This window comes from Anolis sagrei, chromosome 1, assembly GCF_037176765.1.
Source record: "Anolis sagrei isolate rAnoSag1 chromosome 1, rAnoSag1.mat, whole genome shotgun sequence".
NCBI lineage: Eukaryota > Metazoa > Chordata > Lepidosauria > Squamata > Dactyloidae > Anolis > Anolis sagrei.
In genome coordinates this window covers 44681759-44699946 of record NC_090021.1, presented here as the reverse complement: position 1 = coordinate 44699946, position 18188 = coordinate 44681759, and the positions used below count along the sequence as shown (strand labels likewise).

General features: G+C 39.2%; 1 protein-coding gene across 4 annotated transcripts in view; it reads right to left on the bottom strand.

Moving 5' to 3' along the window:
- The window catches only part of LRFN2 (leucine rich repeat and fibronectin type III domain containing 2), a 358506-nt gene that overhangs the window by 69747 nt on the left and 270571 nt on the right, over nucleotides 1-18188 (bottom strand). Inside the window, exon 4 of one of the 4 annotated variants that reach the window (XM_067464185.1) lies at nucleotides 1254-1325. The exons of the other annotated variants lie outside the window; for them this stretch is intronic. Within the exon in view, the coding sequence (XP_067320286.1) occupies nucleotides 1262-1325 (64 nt within the window). The 3' untranslated portion in view covers nucleotides 1254-1261. The remainder of the gene's footprint in view (nucleotides 1-1253; nucleotides 1326-18188) is intronic. 4 annotated transcript variants of the gene reach the window in all.

Below are 18188 nucleotides of genomic sequence, written 5' to 3'. Positions count from 1 at the left end.
TCACTGCAGATGACAACTATCCTGCAGGACTCATGTTGTGATGGAGACTACCACGACATGACAATTGGAAGGTATAGTAAGGGGTGGGCATCCAGTAATGCTGAACCACTTTCAATGATGCTGGGCATTCTCAACTCCCTCCTGCGTCCACATCATCTGAGAGGTGTACCTGTTCAACCCACCCTGGGACCAATACAGGATACACCATACAAGATCAGCACTGGAATAGTGGATCAGTGTAGATTCATTCGTAATGTGATAGCTGTCTCACTAGAGAGATGGAACTGTGCTTCCACTCATGCTGAATCTGTATATTTGTAAAAAGCAAAAACAAACAAAAAACACCCACAAATGTTGTAAATGGCAAGTAATCTCCTTACCTAACTTCCCAAACTACTAAAATTTTTAAATGCATTGAGAAGCAAAATTAAGATATAATTTGTGTCGTTAACTTCTGCCTGTTAACTTTGACTCATGGCAATCCTATGAATAATAGGGCCATGGCTTTATTGACTCACTCTACCCATTTGGAATGTGTGTTTTCTCTTTTGCTGTAGCCTCCCACTTTACCATGCATTATCATATTTTCCAGTGAGTCATGTGATATCACGATCTGTCCAAAATCCAATAGCCTCAGTTTACTGATCTTGGTTTCTAAGGTGAATCAGGCTTGATTTGTTATAGGGTCCATTTATTTGTCTTTTTAGCAGTGGTATCCATACACCTTTTATCCAGCAATACATTTTAAATTACTCAGTTTTCTTCCTGTCAGCTTCCATAACCACTAATAGAAATGAGCAATACAATGGCATGGAAAATTCTAACCTATTCAAAGATATAGCTTTACTCTTCAGGATCTTATCTAGTTCCCTGTAGCAGCTCTTCTAAGTCCTTGCCTTCCTTTGATTTCTTGGCTGTAGTCTTCATTCTGATTAAGGTTATGCCAAGGATGGAAGATCTTGAATATTTCAACATCATTTTCTCTTTTAAAGTTAAATAAATTATTTGAGGTCATTATTCTTTTCTTAATATGCAGCTGTAAATCTACATTTGACTTTCTTCCTTGACTTTCTTCAGTAATAATTCCAATTCTTTGCTTTTTTCTTCTTCTAGTAACATAGTGGCACCTGCAGATCTTGAATTTTTGAAGTCCCTTTCTCCAATTTTCACACCTTTTCATTCTGAGTCTATTTTACTTACAATATGTTCAGTATACAAGTTAAATAGAATGATAACATGCATCCTTGTCTGACCTCTCTTGTCAATTGGAAATCATCCCACTTCTCTGCATTCCGCTCTTTCCATGGGAGTAGGACTGCATCCTCCTGTCAGGGGCAAAGATGGCAGCAGTACTACTAATTTGGTAACTCATGTGTAAAACAGTTATTAGGTAGCAACATAAATGGAGAGTGACATTGATGAAGGCTATACGAAGAGATAATGGCAGTGGAAACATAGCTAATGGTTGTCAATACTGTGCAGTGAGAGACATGGTAAATTTCCTTTTGAAGATTTTTCATCATAAAAACCCTAGGATGAGATAACGCAGAATAAAACAAGAGATAGTGCTAGAAGATTAAACTCCTATGTCAGATGACACTCAGTGAGTTACTGGGATAACGTAGATGGCAAGTAGAACTACGGCTCTGTTTAATGATGCAACTGGATTCAAGCCAAAAGGACATTCAGATGTTGATATGCTGAGAGAGAAAACAAAAGTCTAGTGCTGCACAGCACATACATATATACACACAAAACCATCAATTCACACAATAAAAAGGAAACAGAGGGAAAATAAGATAATTTTCCTATGCAATTTTCCATTTAAATTTCTGAAGTAGCACTAAAGGCAAGAGAAATTTGGAGCAAAAATTTGCAAGAAATGAAACAAAACCATAAACATCTGTCAAAGTCGCTTCAACTGAGGATGAGGAATATGTTACCTTCTTGAAATCTGTTGCCTCTTTAAATTAAGGAGATAGGCTGCCTCTTGCTACAAGGGGAGGAAAGCAGCAAGATGGGACAACCTGAGTGAGCTAGGAAAGAGACTGAGAGGCCACAGAATTCTGGGAATTATGATTGAAAATTCAGAAGATCCTGCCCTAAACTAAATTTAACTTAATATTCTGCTCAGCATCAGAGAGCCCCAATGAGGATAGGGGAGAGCTATTTTCCCTCCAGAGGAACAGCCAGCTAGCCACACAGTTTACAATTCTGCAAAGAGGACTGCTATTTCAATATTAATAAATATGTGAGCTAGGCAAAACTAAGGTTAAGTGAATCTGTAATTGGTTAAGCAAATGAACCCAAAGGGTGCTCAGCAATGCTTCTTCTTCATTTTGGAAAGAAGTGATGAGTGGAGTGCTGCAGGGTTCCATTCTGTGCCCAGTTCTGTTCAACATCTTTACTAATGACTTAGATGAAGGGTAAGAAGGCACAATGATCAAGTTTGCAGATGACACCAAATTGGGAGGGATAGCCAATACTCCAGAAAACAGGAGCAGAATCCAAAAGGATCTTAACAAATTAGAGAGATGGGCCAAAACTAAAAAAAAATGAAGTTCAACTGGTACAAATGCAAGATACTCCACTTAGGCAGGAAAAAAAATGAAATGCAAAGATACAGAATGGAGGATGCCTGGCTCAAGAGCAGTATGTGTGAACAATATCTTTGAGTCCTCATGGTCAGCAAGTTAAATATGATCCAACAATGTGATGCAGCAGCTAAAAAAGCCGATGGGATTTTGTCCTGTGTAAATAGGAGTATAGTGTCTAGATCCAGGGAAATCATGCTGCCCCTCTATTCTACCTTGATCAGACCACACTTGAAATACTGTGTCCAATTTTGGGCACCACAATTGAAGGGAGATGTTGACAAGCTGGAATGTGTCCAGAGGAGGGTGACTAAAATGATCAAGGGTCTGGAGAACAAGCCCTATGAAGAGTGGCTTAAAGAGCTGGGCATATTTAGCCTTCAGAAGAGAAGGCTTAGAGAAGACATTATGACAATGTATAAATATACGGCAACCAAATATTTCCAATATAATGTATAAATATATGGAAACTAAATATAATAAATATACGGAAATGTATAAATATACAAAACCACAGAATAGATCTCCGTTGTTCACGGATGCATTATGTCAGATGAAACTTGAGCGGAAGAGATTAGTACATAAATGGCACAAGAAACCTGATAAAACATCAAAATTGGCTTTCGAAATACATCGAAAAATCTACAAAGCAGCCACCAGAGAGGCCAAAAAAGAATATAATTCCTCATTGATAGCTTCCACCAGATCTTGACCTGCTCAAATATTTAAAATTGTCTGTAACATCACAAATTCAACCCATCAGGCCAAAGATGTGGCTAATAAAGATATTACAATAGAGACTTTCCAGAGCCACTTCATAAATAAAAACAATCTGCTCCGCAAAGGACTACCTCCCACAGAGGATTCATCGTGGGAACTAGAGGCCTTCTGGCTATCTAGTGGCCAACTACTAGAACATTTTGTGTCATTAGAAATGGAAGACCTGGAAAAGACTCTAGCTGCAGCAAGACCAACTACCTGCTCCCTTGATCCTTGCCCCTCCTGGTTGGTTAAGGAGTGCTGGGAGGGACTACGAGATCCCTTAAGGAGCATTATCAACAGCTCCTTGGAGCAAGGAATTTTTCCAGATTGCCTTAAAGAAGCAGTGGTCCACCCTCTCCTGAAAAAAACCAAGCCTATACGCCGCCATACCTAGTAACTATCACCCAGTTTCAAACCTTCCGTTTTTGAGCAAGGTGATTGAACGGACAGTAGCGGGGCAGCTACAGCAATTCTTAGATGAGACTGCGGGTTTTGACCCCTTTCAGTCAGGCTTTCATTCAGGTCATGGGACAGAGACTGTCCTGGTAGCTATTACTGATGAAATTCGTCGTCAGTTAGACTGAGGCGGATCAGCGCTATTGGTACTCTTGGACCTCACAGCTGCATTCGACACCGTGGACCATGACTTGCTGATTCATCTATTGGCCATGTCTGGTGTACGAGGTTTAGCCCTTAAATGATTCAATTTGTTTCTCCGGGATCAGAGACAGAGGGTGGAGTGGTTAGGCCAAAGCTCTGAGAGCTCCTGCCTTTGTTGGGGATTTCCCCAGGGTGCTATCCTTTTGCCCCCGTTATTTAACATCTACGTCCGACCACTTGCTGGACTGGTGCAGAGCTTTGGCATAGAGTGCTACCAGTATGCAGATGATACCCCCCCCCCCCCCGGGGTGAGAAGGGCGGGGTATAAGCGACCGTAATAAATAAATAAATACCCAGCTACTCTTGCGTCTCGAACCTGGGACAACTGTGATTCCTGAGAACTTTAAGCTGTGTTTGGAAGCAGTGATGAGTTGGCTGCGAGCGAGCAGACTAAAAGTGAATCCTGCAAAAACTGAGATACTCTGGCCCGGCCAACCGCCAGAATTAATCCAGTCTCTGCCTGATTTCGATGGGGAAGCTCTGGTTCCGTCTGCCACTGTTAAAAGTCTTGGGGTTGTGTTGGACTCATTGCTGACAATAGAGGCCCAGATCAATGCCATAAGTAAGCAGGCCCTTTTCATCTTTGCCAGGCAAGGAAATTGGCATCCTACCTTTCAGTAGAAGCATTGGCAATGGTAATCCACGCAACAGTCACCACAAGGTTGGACTATTGCAACGCCTTATATGCTGGCCTTCCAAAGTCAACAACCCAGAAGATTCGGATGGTCCAAAATGCGGCAGCCAGGCTGCTTGCGGGCTCATCTATAAGATCCCATATTACACCGATTCTGCAACAACTGCATTGGATACCAATAGAACATCAGATCTCTTATAAGATACTGATCCTGACATTTAGAGCTCAAAATGGCCAAGGACCTTTATATCTTAGGGATTGCCTCATTCCTTTTTTCCATCAGTGGTTACCTCGATCCACCCAGGAAAATCTCCTATACATATCAGGCCCTAGGGAGGTACACCTGGAAGCTACAAGGCATAGAGCTTTTTCGATCTATGCTCCAATTATGTGGAACTCATTGCCTCCATATGTTAGAGCAATGTCGGAGTTGCGACCTTTTGTTAAAGCGCTCAAGACTTGGCTGTTTGATTGTGCATTTAAGTAATCAGATCTAATTTGCCAAATAGTCACTGTTGAATGTTTTTATGTTGAATGTTTTTATATTGTGAAAGGCTATTTTAAATTGTAAGTCACTCTGAGCACCTTGGTGGAGAGCGACTAATTAAGAAATAAAGTGAAGTGAAGTGAAAGTGAAATATGTGAGGGTAAGTTTGGGAGGAAGGAGCAAACCTGGAAACTAGAACACTGAACAATGGCTTCAGACTACAGGAAAGGAAATTCTACCTGAACATTGCTGTCCAGCAGTGGAACTCTCTGCCCCAGAGTGTGGTGGAGGCTCCTTCTTTGGTGGCTTTTAAACAGAGGCTGAATGGCCATCTGTTGGGGTGCTTTGAATGTGATTTTCCTGCTTCTTGGCAGAGGGTTGCACTAGATGGCCCATGAGGTCTCTTTTAACTCAATTATTCTATGATTCTAAGTAAATCTGTGACTGAGAAGAATCCCTAAATTGTAGTTCTATTGGTTAAAGACACTTACCAATATTGCTGTTATGGCTTATTTTTTTTTTTGTCAAAACTTTTTTAAATGCCCAAAAATCAGTAAGTGGATGAAAAAACCGTTGTTTCTAAAAACTTTGAAAATTCTCCAAAAATCAGTGGATGAGTGAAACATTCTGATACTTAAGGGCTAACAGTTGTAAATACGTTCTATAATCGTAGCAAGTTTCATTCCAATAGCTCTAACAATGAGGGAGGTAGGAACCCCTGAAGTTTCCCCATTGGCATAATTACTTAACAAAAAGTAATGAAAAAATAGAGAACTTGTTATAGTTATGATACGGACCCTGTCCAATTTCATAAACACTTTAGAAATTATTTTCCCCCACCCCCTAATTTCATAATGAGTTTTGAAACTTTTTTTCATTGTTTGCACTAGTCTAATAACCATTACGTGAACAACACCCGTGTGATGTAGAGATGTAAAAAAAACCCCTCAGATCTTTTAAAAAGTTACTGATGACATTCTTTAAAAAAAATGGCAGGAATTTTGGTGATAGTCTTGAGAGAAGGTTTTGAACACAGTGTTTATTTTTTGGGCGAGGGGCTCAAAATCATCTGTTTAAAAATAACAAAAAATAATTTGGCATTGCGCAAAATCTGTTTTTCCATGTAGGCAATTCAGTTCTCCATTTGTATGTGACAAAAATTAAGCAGAAAAGGATTTGAAGGCTGGCAAAAAAATTAGAAAAATCTACTAAGCAGTGACAATTATTATCCATTTACAACCACTGTTCTTTTGGAACAACTGCTCTGTAAAATGGACTGTGTGAAATTCAATAAATTCCAAACTTAAATGCTGGAGAAGGCCAATGGCCTTCTTTTTTGACTCTTCATATAGAGTAATGGTATAAGCACAAATGAGTCAACCTAGCCAGCTTGCACATGGAAATGATGAATCATTGGAAGTTTAAGTAAAACACCATTCCAGTAGAGTATTATAATGTTAAAAATGCAGATGGGAGTCTTGCCATTTGAGTAGTGCATGGCTGAGAGAGGAAATGTGACAGATGTTGTGGGTAAGCATTGTGTGATGTTACTCATCCTGAATGTGCCTCCAGTAAAAATGCTAAGACTTTGACGAGTTGAGTTAGATAAATAATAATAAAAAGGCATTCCTAAGAGGCATAAATAGCTGCTACAGAGAACTTTTAACACTCAGAAAACTTTCTGCGATATATTCACTTCTGACTCCTGTGATTTTATTACTGGTTAGTCTCAATATTACAGAGAATGCATGCAGCCTTTTTGCTAAGTGAGTTTTCCAATGCAGATTTGGAGTTATGCCTCTCATATATACGTCTTCTTCAATACATGTTTTGTTACACTTTAGAAAACCTAATTGTTTCCAAATCATTGGCTGTTGTACACTCATCTGGGAACTAAAGTCTTGTGTGATGTATTTTCTCAGCTTGGGCTTCATATTGATGGAAATCAATATAGCCATTTACCTGTTGTAAAAGAAACTGAGCTTTTCAACAGAATATACAGCAGGATTGAGTGACAAGGGACCATGGGCGTCATTTGCTCACTCTCACATTCATTTTTGCTACCTAAGGACATTAAATTGGAAATACCGGTATACCATAAATATCATCACTCTGACATTTTTTTTAAAAAAAAGTACTTTAAAGGCACTTCAGGAGCAAGACACTTGTGTGAATGAAAATTACCTCTTCCCAAAGGATTCTGGGAGCATTATTAAACCTGATTCTGGAAAAACGTGTTTCATCATGGAACTATCCCAATGTGGGGTTGATCTCAGCTTGGATTAGTGCCATGCTGCTTAATTTTGTCAGTGCATGTGGATGGTGAGATTTAGCATGGTGTAGTGCATAAAACAGAGCAGAAACCCTATTTCCATGGAGCAGGAGAGTAAATATTCCCCAAACACCAAGAGCTCACATTTTCTTTACAGGAGAACTCCACGCTGTTTTCTACAAATGAATTGTCCCCAACCAAATTCAAATGAATGAAAATTATTGTGGCCTTGTACTTGGCCCAGTATTAAAATCCTCTTTCTTCATATAGCCTTTGAACACTAATTAATATTCTTAAAATCTCCACTGATTGTCACTTTCCACAGTAGTCTCCCATTTATCTAGATTATAGTCTCTTCTTTATTTATATCTTGTTCTATCTAATCTAGTTTCTCTATCAGTCCCAAATAATTGTCAACTCTTCTCTTCAAGTATTGACATTGCTTGACCTCTGTTGGAGTGTCCATCTCTACATGCTCCATTTTATTTATGTTATTTAGAAATAACATTGTATAACTATAATTACAATAAGAGATGGGAACCACATAGTCATCCAGATATTGTCAACCTTAGTTACGCTGGCCTAGCAAGCAGATGGATGCAGTTCAGTTATATGAAGTTGGACAATGAGTCCCATTTTTTTCTTAGACTATACATATTCTTAATTTCCTCTTTAGAGCCCGTATTATTGTTCTGGAAATAATTTATTGTTTCTTTAAATAGTTACCACCTATGACTTCTTTCTGTTTCTTTTTACGTACTAGATTATAAAACTTTGTCTTTTCATTGTGTGGTGCTGAAATGTGTACCTTTCTTCCAAATGCATTTACACATTTATTTCAGAAATTTATCTAATTTATGTCTCTTTTTATCACTCCTGGCCTATATTTCTACACATTATTTTTCAGTTTTAGAGCATTTAATCTGTGCACATTTTAAAATGTCCCATCAGCCTCCCAAATGTGTCAGTGAATTTTCTCTCTCAATAAGTTGTGGGAGGTGCAAAAATGCTACTTTCATCAACAAAATATTTTTGAACTCCTACTAAATATTTCTAAGACCTGTTATTTGGATATTGCTATCAAGTCAAATATATATGTGTAAGAAACTTCGCAAATTTTACCCTTTTAAAAATAACTACTCCTCATCAGTGATTTAAACATTCAAGTATTGTATTTTATGCTTACTTGTGGGGACATATAATTTCCATAGTTTGCTCCCAGCTCTGAAATGAAACATCCCATACATTTGGTATTTACACATCAGAAACACCCTTTTTTCAGATGTAAGATGTGTACTATTATATATTTTTGGTATCCCGAGTCTTCCGTATTCCTAAAGACTCAGGATACCAAGTTATGCCAGGGGATTGGACCGGATGGTCAGTGTAGTATTTTCCAACTCTATAATTGGAAGGATTATCTGTATCTGTCTGAACGTATCTCTTGCCACGAACCATCACAAAGTTTAAGATCTTCAGGAGAGGCCCTGCTCTCGATCCCACCACTATCGCAAACATGGTTGATAGGGATGAGACAGGGCCTTCTCATCAGTGCCCCCACCCCTAGAGACCTCCCTAGAGACCTCCCTAGAGATATCAGATTGGCCACCTCTGTCTTGTCTTTTAGAAGGAAAATCAAGACCTGGTTATGGGACCAAACATTTGATCAGTGAGCAGAAAGTGGAAGAAGATCACACAACTTATGGCAATGAATTGACCCGGACTGGTTTTTGGATTTCAATTTAATGGATGTGTCTTAATTAAATGTTGTTTAAATATTTTTAATATTTTGATTGTACTGTGGTTGTTTTTCTCCCCCCTTAGGGGGGGGGGGGAAGGGCAGGGTATAAATATAGGAAATAAGTAAATATAATTATATGATTCAATGACTTTATTGCACATTTCTGCTATTCCACTGCAATCAAGCTATCATTGATAGCAGATATATACTGAGATGAGTACTATTGATACTGTACTTCTTTTTATTCATGCAGTTGTTCCAGTTTGGCAAATTGTGGTCCTGCCATCATTTTTCCACATACTTTTGTAACTCCCACATTTCATAAACTTTTTTCAAGGAACGTGGTATATTTCCTTTATACTCTACTTAATTCTTATCCTATACTCCATTATGGGTATGACAAGAAATCAGAAAAGAAGTTTAGTCTACAAGTAATCTGATCAAAGCAAACTATTTTATCTACGCAGGAAAAGAAACACATTAAATGTAAAAGCTCCACTAAAAACCCACAGTGCCCTCATCACAAAATAAAGAAACCAGGCAAACAAAGTATGATATAAAGGGCCATTTTGACCTATTTATTTAATTATTTAACTGCTACAACCTGCAGAAAAAAGAGGGGTTAAATCCACCTGATGGGTATAATCAAGGCTAAGTGTCGACCTAACAGAAGCGGAAGAGATCAAGAGAAGGTGGCGAGACTATACAGAAGATCTGTATAGGAAGGATAATAATATCGAGGATAGCTTTGACGATGTGGTGTATGAATTAGAACCAGACATCCTGAGGAGTGAGGTTGAATGGGCCTTAAGAAACATTGCTAACAACAAGGCAGCAGGAGACGACGGGATCCCAGCTGAACTGTTTAAAATCTTAAAAGATGATGCTGTCAAGGTGATGCATGCCATATGCCAGCAAATATGGAAAACACAAGAATGGCCATCAGACTGGAAAAAATCAACTTATATCCCCATACCAAAAAAAGGAAATGCGAAAGACTGTTCCAACTTCCGTACAGTGGCCCTTATTTTTCATGCCAGTAAGGTAATGCTCAAGATCCTGCAAGGAAGACTCCAGCAATACATGGAGCGAGAGCTGCCAGATGTTCAAGCTGGGTTTAGAAAAGGCAGAGGAACGAGAGACCAGATTGCCAATATCCGCTGGATAATGGAGAAAGGCAGGGAGTTTCAGAAAAACATCTATTTTTGCTTCATTGACTATTCTAAAGCCTTTGACTGTGTGGATCATAATAAACTGTGGCAAGTTCTTGGTGGGATGGGCATCCCAAGCCACCTTGTCTCTCTCCTGAGGAATCTGTACAAGGACCAAGTAGCAACAGTAAGAACTGACCACGGAACAACAGACTGGTTCAAGATTGGGAAAGGCGTATGGCAAGGCTGCATACTCCCACCCAACCTTTTTAACTTGTATGCAGAACACATCATGCGATGTGCGGGGCTTGATGAATGCAAAGCTGGGGTAAAAATTGCTGGAAGAAACATTAACAACCTCAGATATGCAGATGACACCACTCTGATGGCCGAAAGCGAGGAGGAGCTGAGGAGCCTTCTAATCAAGGTGAAAGAAGAAAGTGCAAAAGCCGGGTTGCAGCTAAACATAAAAAAAAACCAAGATTATGGCAACAAGAATGATTGACAACTGGCAAATAGAAGGAGAAAATGTGGAGGCCGTGACAGACCTTGTATTTCTAGGCGCAAAGATTACTGCAGATGCAGACTGTGGCCAGGAAATCAGAAGATGCTTACTTCTTGGGAGGAGAGCAATGTCCAGTCTCGATAAAATAATAAAGAGTAAAGACATCAGACTGGCAACAAAGATCCGCCTAGTCAAAGCTATGGTATTCCCTGTAGTAACCTACGGATGTGAGAGCTGGACCTTAGGGAAGGCTGAGCGAAGGAAGATTGATGCTTTTGAGCTGTGGTGTTGGAGGAAAGTTCTGAGAGTGCCTTGGACTGCGAGAAGATCCAACCAGTCCATCCTCCAGGAAATAAAGTCCAACTGCTCACTGGAGGGAAGGATACTAGAGACAAAGTTGAAGTACTTTGGCCACATCATGAGGAGACAGGAAAGCCTAGAGAAGACAATTATGCTGGGGAAAGTGGAAGGCAAAAGGAAGAGGGGCCGACCATGGGCAAGATGGATGGATGGCATCCTTGAAGTGACTGGACTGAGCTTGAAGGAGCTGGGGGTGGTGACGGCCGACAGGGAGCTCTGGCGTGGACTGGTCCATGAGGTCACGAAGAGCCGGAGACGACTGAACGAATGAACAACAACAACAAGTGTCGACACTGGGACTACCTCCATAGACCAGTAGGCTGTAAGGAATTGTGGGAGTTCAAAACACTTGGAAAGCCAAAGTTTGCCCATGCCTGCTCTAAATGATTACAAAGGGCTTCACATTGCATTTCAAGATCTTGAAAATGTATTTCAATTTCCATGTAACCAATGCACATGTTTATTATTACTCTATTTTCATGTTAAACTTTGGTTTTTTAAAAATGAATAAAAATGGCTACAAGTAGAAAAAACGAAGAACAAATGTCATTTTTAAAAGAACAAACAATAAAGCACTGGAACTGTAAGACATGGTTTACAGTTACTCAGCAGAGTCACATTCATGGACAACATAAGGCTGCTTCCGCCAGTGAGATTTCTATCTTTGGAGGTTAGGACCCTAACACAAGCTTGTCCATTTTTTCAGTGCATTCCAATTCATCCATTTCTAGCTGAAATGACAGAGGCAATGAATTATTCAGTTGTTTCCTGTCTCAGATCCTATAAAACCTGCATCATGCATACTCAGTGACCAATCTGTGGTCTCAGGGAATGGAAAAATCAGTATTCTGTGTTTGCTTTACAGTATGAAATTTAAAATGAGTTGTCACAAGTAAAGTAAACTACAGACACCTGGAACCAGACAATGGCTGTAGGATTTCTTGTTTAAACAAAATGACTCAAGGAACATATCTTCATCAGTGAGTAGGATTCCTATTTTCTTAGAGCAGCAATCTTGATGAGCATCCTTATTTAACGGATAGGTTGTAATCCAATCACTCACAATCGATGGAAGAACATGCTATAACAAAATTCCCATTCGGGTTTTGGAATGCAAATTTTGGGATCAAAATGTCTTGTCCTGACTATTTTAATCCAATTCTTAATCCCAACTGCATTAAATGAATCAGAAAATGGATTGGAATTTTATTCCAGCAATGTCTGGAGGGCCATATGAATCTAACCCTGTATTAAATCAAAGGTAAAATCCATTAAAGGGCCTTCCTTGAACAACTTCTCTATATTCAAAATTGTGACCCTAGTGAAAGTTTTTTTAAAAATTTTACTTCTCGAAAGACATTTAAAGAAGAGTTACATTTAGTCTATGGCAGTGGTTCTCAACCTGTAGGTCCCCAGATGTTTTAGTCTTCAGCTCCCAGAAATCCTAACAGATGGCAAACTGACTGGGATTTCTAGAAGTTGTAGGCCAAAACATCTGGGTACCTACATGTTGAGAACCACTGGATTCTAGGCAATAACACTCAAATTATACAAATCAATGTGTTTTTGTTTATTTGTTCATTCAAATTCTTTCTTTTTTTTTTTGTAATCTGGTGTTAACCACTTCACATACATCTCAACAAAATCCATAATGAAGCCTAACTTGCTTCTTCATCAGGGAAAGATGTTAAAATCATATAGGAGAAGAAAAGTGAGAGTTACAATCATATATTTATTTTTTAATATCACCAAAACTTATTTCTGCCATCTCAGCAGCAAGACTGCTGGGCAGGAGATGGTCAACGCCACCTAAAATTCTCATCCTGTCTGATTTTCCTGTTACAAGGTACATATACTACAATCCCAGAGATTCTTGCATCAAATGCTGTTTTAAATGCAATGTCCCACAGAGGTGGATAGGATTTGTAAAATGGCAGTAGAGTCCTTGTACATGATATGTCTTTCAGTCATTGAGGGACACTCTTCATTCTTCTCTTCTTTTTCCTTTCTTTCCTCCTACAAGCTTATTTCTTTTGCCTTTCTAAATGTATCTTCACAGTAATATTTCAGACCATTCATTTCATGCTTTTTATGATATTTTTAACTAGTAGCTCTTCTGCCTTCAATCTAAACTCTGAAAGTTTAATTTTAAGGGCAAGCTGTGACCCAAGAAAGGTGCATCAAAGGCAGCCAACTGTACTGGAGTTGCTGAGGTCAACTGTTTGTGGAGCTGGGAACCAGGGGAGTTCTCTTCATATCGTCCATGTGCCACAGACTGTGTGGCACAGCAAGCAATTATATAGCTGTTAATTGAACACGTGTTAAGTCCAACAGGGAATGATAAGAACTAGCAACAGAGGTGCAGCTAGGTACATATCATCTTTAAACCTCCACCTTCTGACCTGTTTGTAACACTGCAGAATCTTGCCAAGACATTGTATTTCCCATTGAAGTGATGCTCAATTTCCATGATATTTGTCAAAATCAATTTTCATTGGGATTGTTAAATAAGAAAGTTGATATGGTACTTTTTCCACCTCAGAAATATATGTCTATACATCTATAGATTTATATCTCCTGAATATATATGTATCTGGAATGCATATTACATGTGTGTGTATTTGTGTGTGTATTCATACACACACACACACACCCCGAATATATATATATATATATATATATATATATATATATATATATATATATGTGTGTGTGTGTGTGTGTGTGTGTGTGTGTGTGTGTGTGTGTGTGTGTTTGTGTGTGTGTGTGTGTGTGTGTGTATTACATTTCTAAAACTATTGTTTCTCACAACACAAATTTTGAAATATAATGTATATTTTGAACTGAGAACTAAGTTGAGACACCAAGAAAATATAACAAAATAATATTGTGTTTATTATTTCCAGAGTTTCAAATCAGATCAGTTAATGTTGGAATTTGCAGCAATTAACTTAGAATCATAGAATCATAGAGTTGGAAGAGACCTTGTGGGCCATCCAGTCCAACCTATTGCCATGAAGCAGGAAAATCACACTTCCTCAAATGTCACTTATTACTTACCATTCATTCAACTGTTATCTGGTTGGTGCTTAACTCTTTAACACTGTGGAACTTTGCACCAGTCTTTTACTTGCTGAACCAATGTATATCATGAAATCATAAAACCATAAAGTTGATAGGGGCCTCATAGGAATCAAGTCAAATTCCCTGCTCAGCTGATTCCATCACCTCTCTAGATAATTGGTCCCACTACTGAATTACTTTCACCATAGAGAAATCCCTTCAATGCCTCAGTTGAAATCTATCTTCCTATAACTAAGGTGACATCTATGCAAGTCAGGATATTCTATTGTAAATCCGGTCTGGAATCTTTGTCCAGATGGGTCAGGACAAAATAAGGATGCTGGTTTATCACTTTGTCCTCTGTGTTTCCATTGCCAGTCCTTGGCAGTCCATGTGCAATTATCTGGCTATCAGCAGCTCGGCTTCTTGCGGGAATTCCGATGAGATGCCACATAACACCAATCTTACTACAGCTGCATTGGTTACCAATTGAGCACTGGATCACTTTCAAAGTGATGGTACTCACCTTTAAGGCCTTGCATGGTCTGGGGCCAATGTATCTGAGGGATCGTCTCACCCCCTACCAACCCCAGAGATCCCTCCGTTCTGAGGACCAAGATCTATTGGAGGTCCCCAGTGTCAAGACCTTGCGTCTAGTGGCAATCAGACGCAGAGCCTTCATAGCAGTGGCGCCATTAGTCTGGAATGCTCTGCCACCTGAGGTTCGTGCCCTGCGGGACTTACCAGCTTTCCGCAGGGCATGTAAGACATACCTGTTCCGACAGGCTTTTAATGTTTGATACTGTTGTTTTTAAATTGTTTTAAATTGCTTTTAAACTTTGTTAGATTTTAGCTATTCTTGTAAGCCGCTCCGAGCCCCAGGGGAGTGGCGGCATATAAGTTTAAATAATAAATAAATAAATAAATAAATAAAATGACTGTCATATCTTAATATGTTGCCCACATTGCTAATAAGAAGAAGGGCCCTTGTTCTGGCAACAGTGGATGTGACCGTAATGGCCCAGGCATTTGGTTGGAGCTCTGAGGCTGGTGGGGAGTCAATGACATAAGAATGACATGAGGATAGTTTATAAATTCCATGTTCACACTTCAATTTCTTTTTAAGAGAAAAAAAAGTGACATACTACTACTAAACTGGTGCCAGAAACATCAACATAACAAAAACAACAGAACACATACTTTATATTCAGAAGGTCCAAGAGCTGACCTTGGTGTATTTCTAGGTAAAGGTTTAAATAAACTTCCTTTCCAAAACTCTAGTGAGCTGGAGGCAGTTAATGTATATTCAGAACTAAGTAAGATGGCCCAATGGTCTGACTAGCTACAGCTTTCTCCTGCAAGTCCTAAATCTTCTAATTAGCACAAATAAATATCGAATCTGCATCATAACCAAATCTTAAATAAGTCTATTTGGAAGTATATTCCACAGATGATAATATAATGCCCTTAATATTGTGGGTTGAGGTTAAATAATAAGAAAAATAAAAATTCTAATGTTTTAGTAATCCATTCAGCCACACGGTTGTTTAAATACACTTGGGATATGGAACATTTATATATTTTACAAGATTAGCCTCCTTGGGATATAAAATGCACATGAAAAATATAAAGTTTGAGAAATATCTAATATATATTTATAGTGTGAATGCAAGGATTCCACAGAGTGAGATGTTGCAGTAATTCTTAATTTGTAGGGTTCACTTTTATCACCCTTAAGAAATACAGCAAAATAAAATGAATCTAAATCTTTCATAAATCCAGCAGCTGCAAAATACTTCTCAGAGGCACATGCCAGGAGCAGATACATAATTTCATCTTTTCAACACAGTGTTAGCAAATTGGATCAAGAAATTGTGGAGCCAGGCATGCCAGTACCCTTCATCTTCAGTACAATCAGGATTAATATGTGTTATTCAACATAGTTATTCTAGCTAGCAATTCCAATATGCCCACTGTCAAAATCAGGCTATGGATGCACTTATGCTGTAGAATTAGTGTAGTTTGACACCACTTTAGATACCATGGCTCAATGCTATGGGGTAATGGGATTGTAAAACTGCAACTCCCATAATTTTATAGCAAGTATGGGCAAACTTTGACCCTCCAGGTGTTTTGGACTTCAATTCCAATTCCAGTGGAATTCCCACAATTCCAATTCTAATGGAATTCTCACAATTCCTAACAGTCAGTAAGCTGGCTGGGGTTTCTGGGAGTTGAAGTCCAAAACACCTGGAGGACGTATGCCTGTTTTATAGCATTTGTCCATGCCAGTTAAAGAGGTGTCAAACTGCATTAATTCTACAGAAGAGATGCACCTTAAGGACCTCTTCAGGCATAGCCCCCCTCGCAAAAAACCCCCCTCATTTTTACACACCTCAAATACAGTTTAGAGAAAGAGTCCCACAGTGCCTATTATACAATGTTAAACTACTTCTGCTGGGCCCCCATGCGGCTTCATCTGTAAACTGTTTTTGAAGTGTATAGAAACTGAGGATTATGGAGTCAGTGAGCAGTCGAGTTAACATCTCCCAATTGTGCAGAAACAGCAAAATGTGCTTAATTTAATGTGGGATGTGATCTGTCAAATTTATTCATGTTAGTTCACTTTAGTGACATTTGAGAGAGGGTGTTTTTGTGGGTGGTCTACCAATGAGCACCATGATTCAAAGCAGAATCACATTAATGAGTGGTTTCTGGTAAGACAATTGAGTTTTAAGACAAGAAATACCATACTTGGGCCCTGTCACACCCTTTTAAAGTTTTTACACTCTAAGGACCTCATCACATTGAGGTCCCCTATGTGGACAACAGTGAGGGAATTCATCAACCAGCATGGTGAATGTATGGAACAGCAAGAAAAAAATGTCATACCATGCCCCACATCTCTGCCTTTCCCACCACACAAGAGAAAGCATCACCCTGTGCTAGCCCCATTGTAGGCTTTGTCCTAGGGTGCTTCCAGTATGGAACCCTCCCAAAAGTAACCCTGCATCATGTGAACGGCAACGGCCAGCACAGTCCTGGAAGTATCCTAGGATGGAGCCAAAAGTCCATGTGATGAGTCCTCAATCTGGTTTAAAGGTAAAGACCCAAAACAGGAGAGTTCAGAATCTTTGAAGTTGCCCATCAACAATGAGCAATTGAACTATGGATTGTTGCTGTTGTGTGTCTTCCTTTTTGACTTGTGGTGGCCCTAAAGTGAATTTTCCACAGCATTTTCTTCCCAAGATAAGACTGTCCATCATCTTCTTCAGAGGCCGTAAGTGTGATTTGTTGAAGGTTTCCAGTGGGGATTCCAAACCTGTACTCCCTGAGCCATAGTTCAAAATTCATACCATTATACCACACTAGTTATTAGCTCAGTAGATAAGATAGTCTCATAACCACCCCCCCCCCCACTACTCTAAGATGTTACTAAAATATAATCATTCTTTCAAAATTTACATCACTCTATATCATTAGTTATCAAACTTTTTCAGCTGCAGATCCCTTTTTGAAGCAAAAGTTTCTCGTGGAGCCCTGTGTAATGTTTACATATTATATTATATAAGATATGTGTGTGTGTCATTGGTAAACATTTATACCAACATAAACAACAGCATTTCGGTGGAAGACCCGAGGGGCCATCCGGTCTAACCCCCTTCTTCCATGTTTCAGGGGCCAACTTTAGTGACTTTTGAGAGAGGGTGTTTTTGTGGGTGGTCTACCAATGAGCACCACGATTCAAAGCAGAATCACATTAATGAGTGGTTTCTGGTAAGTCTAAACTTCTTCTGCTGTGCAGGAAAAGCACAATCAGAGCACCCCAACAGATGGCCACCTAGCCTTTAGAATAATAATAATAATAATAATAATAATAATAATAATAGCAGAAACCCCAGGGACCATCCAGTTCAACTCCCTTCTGCCATGCAGGAAAAGCACTATTAATGTACCTC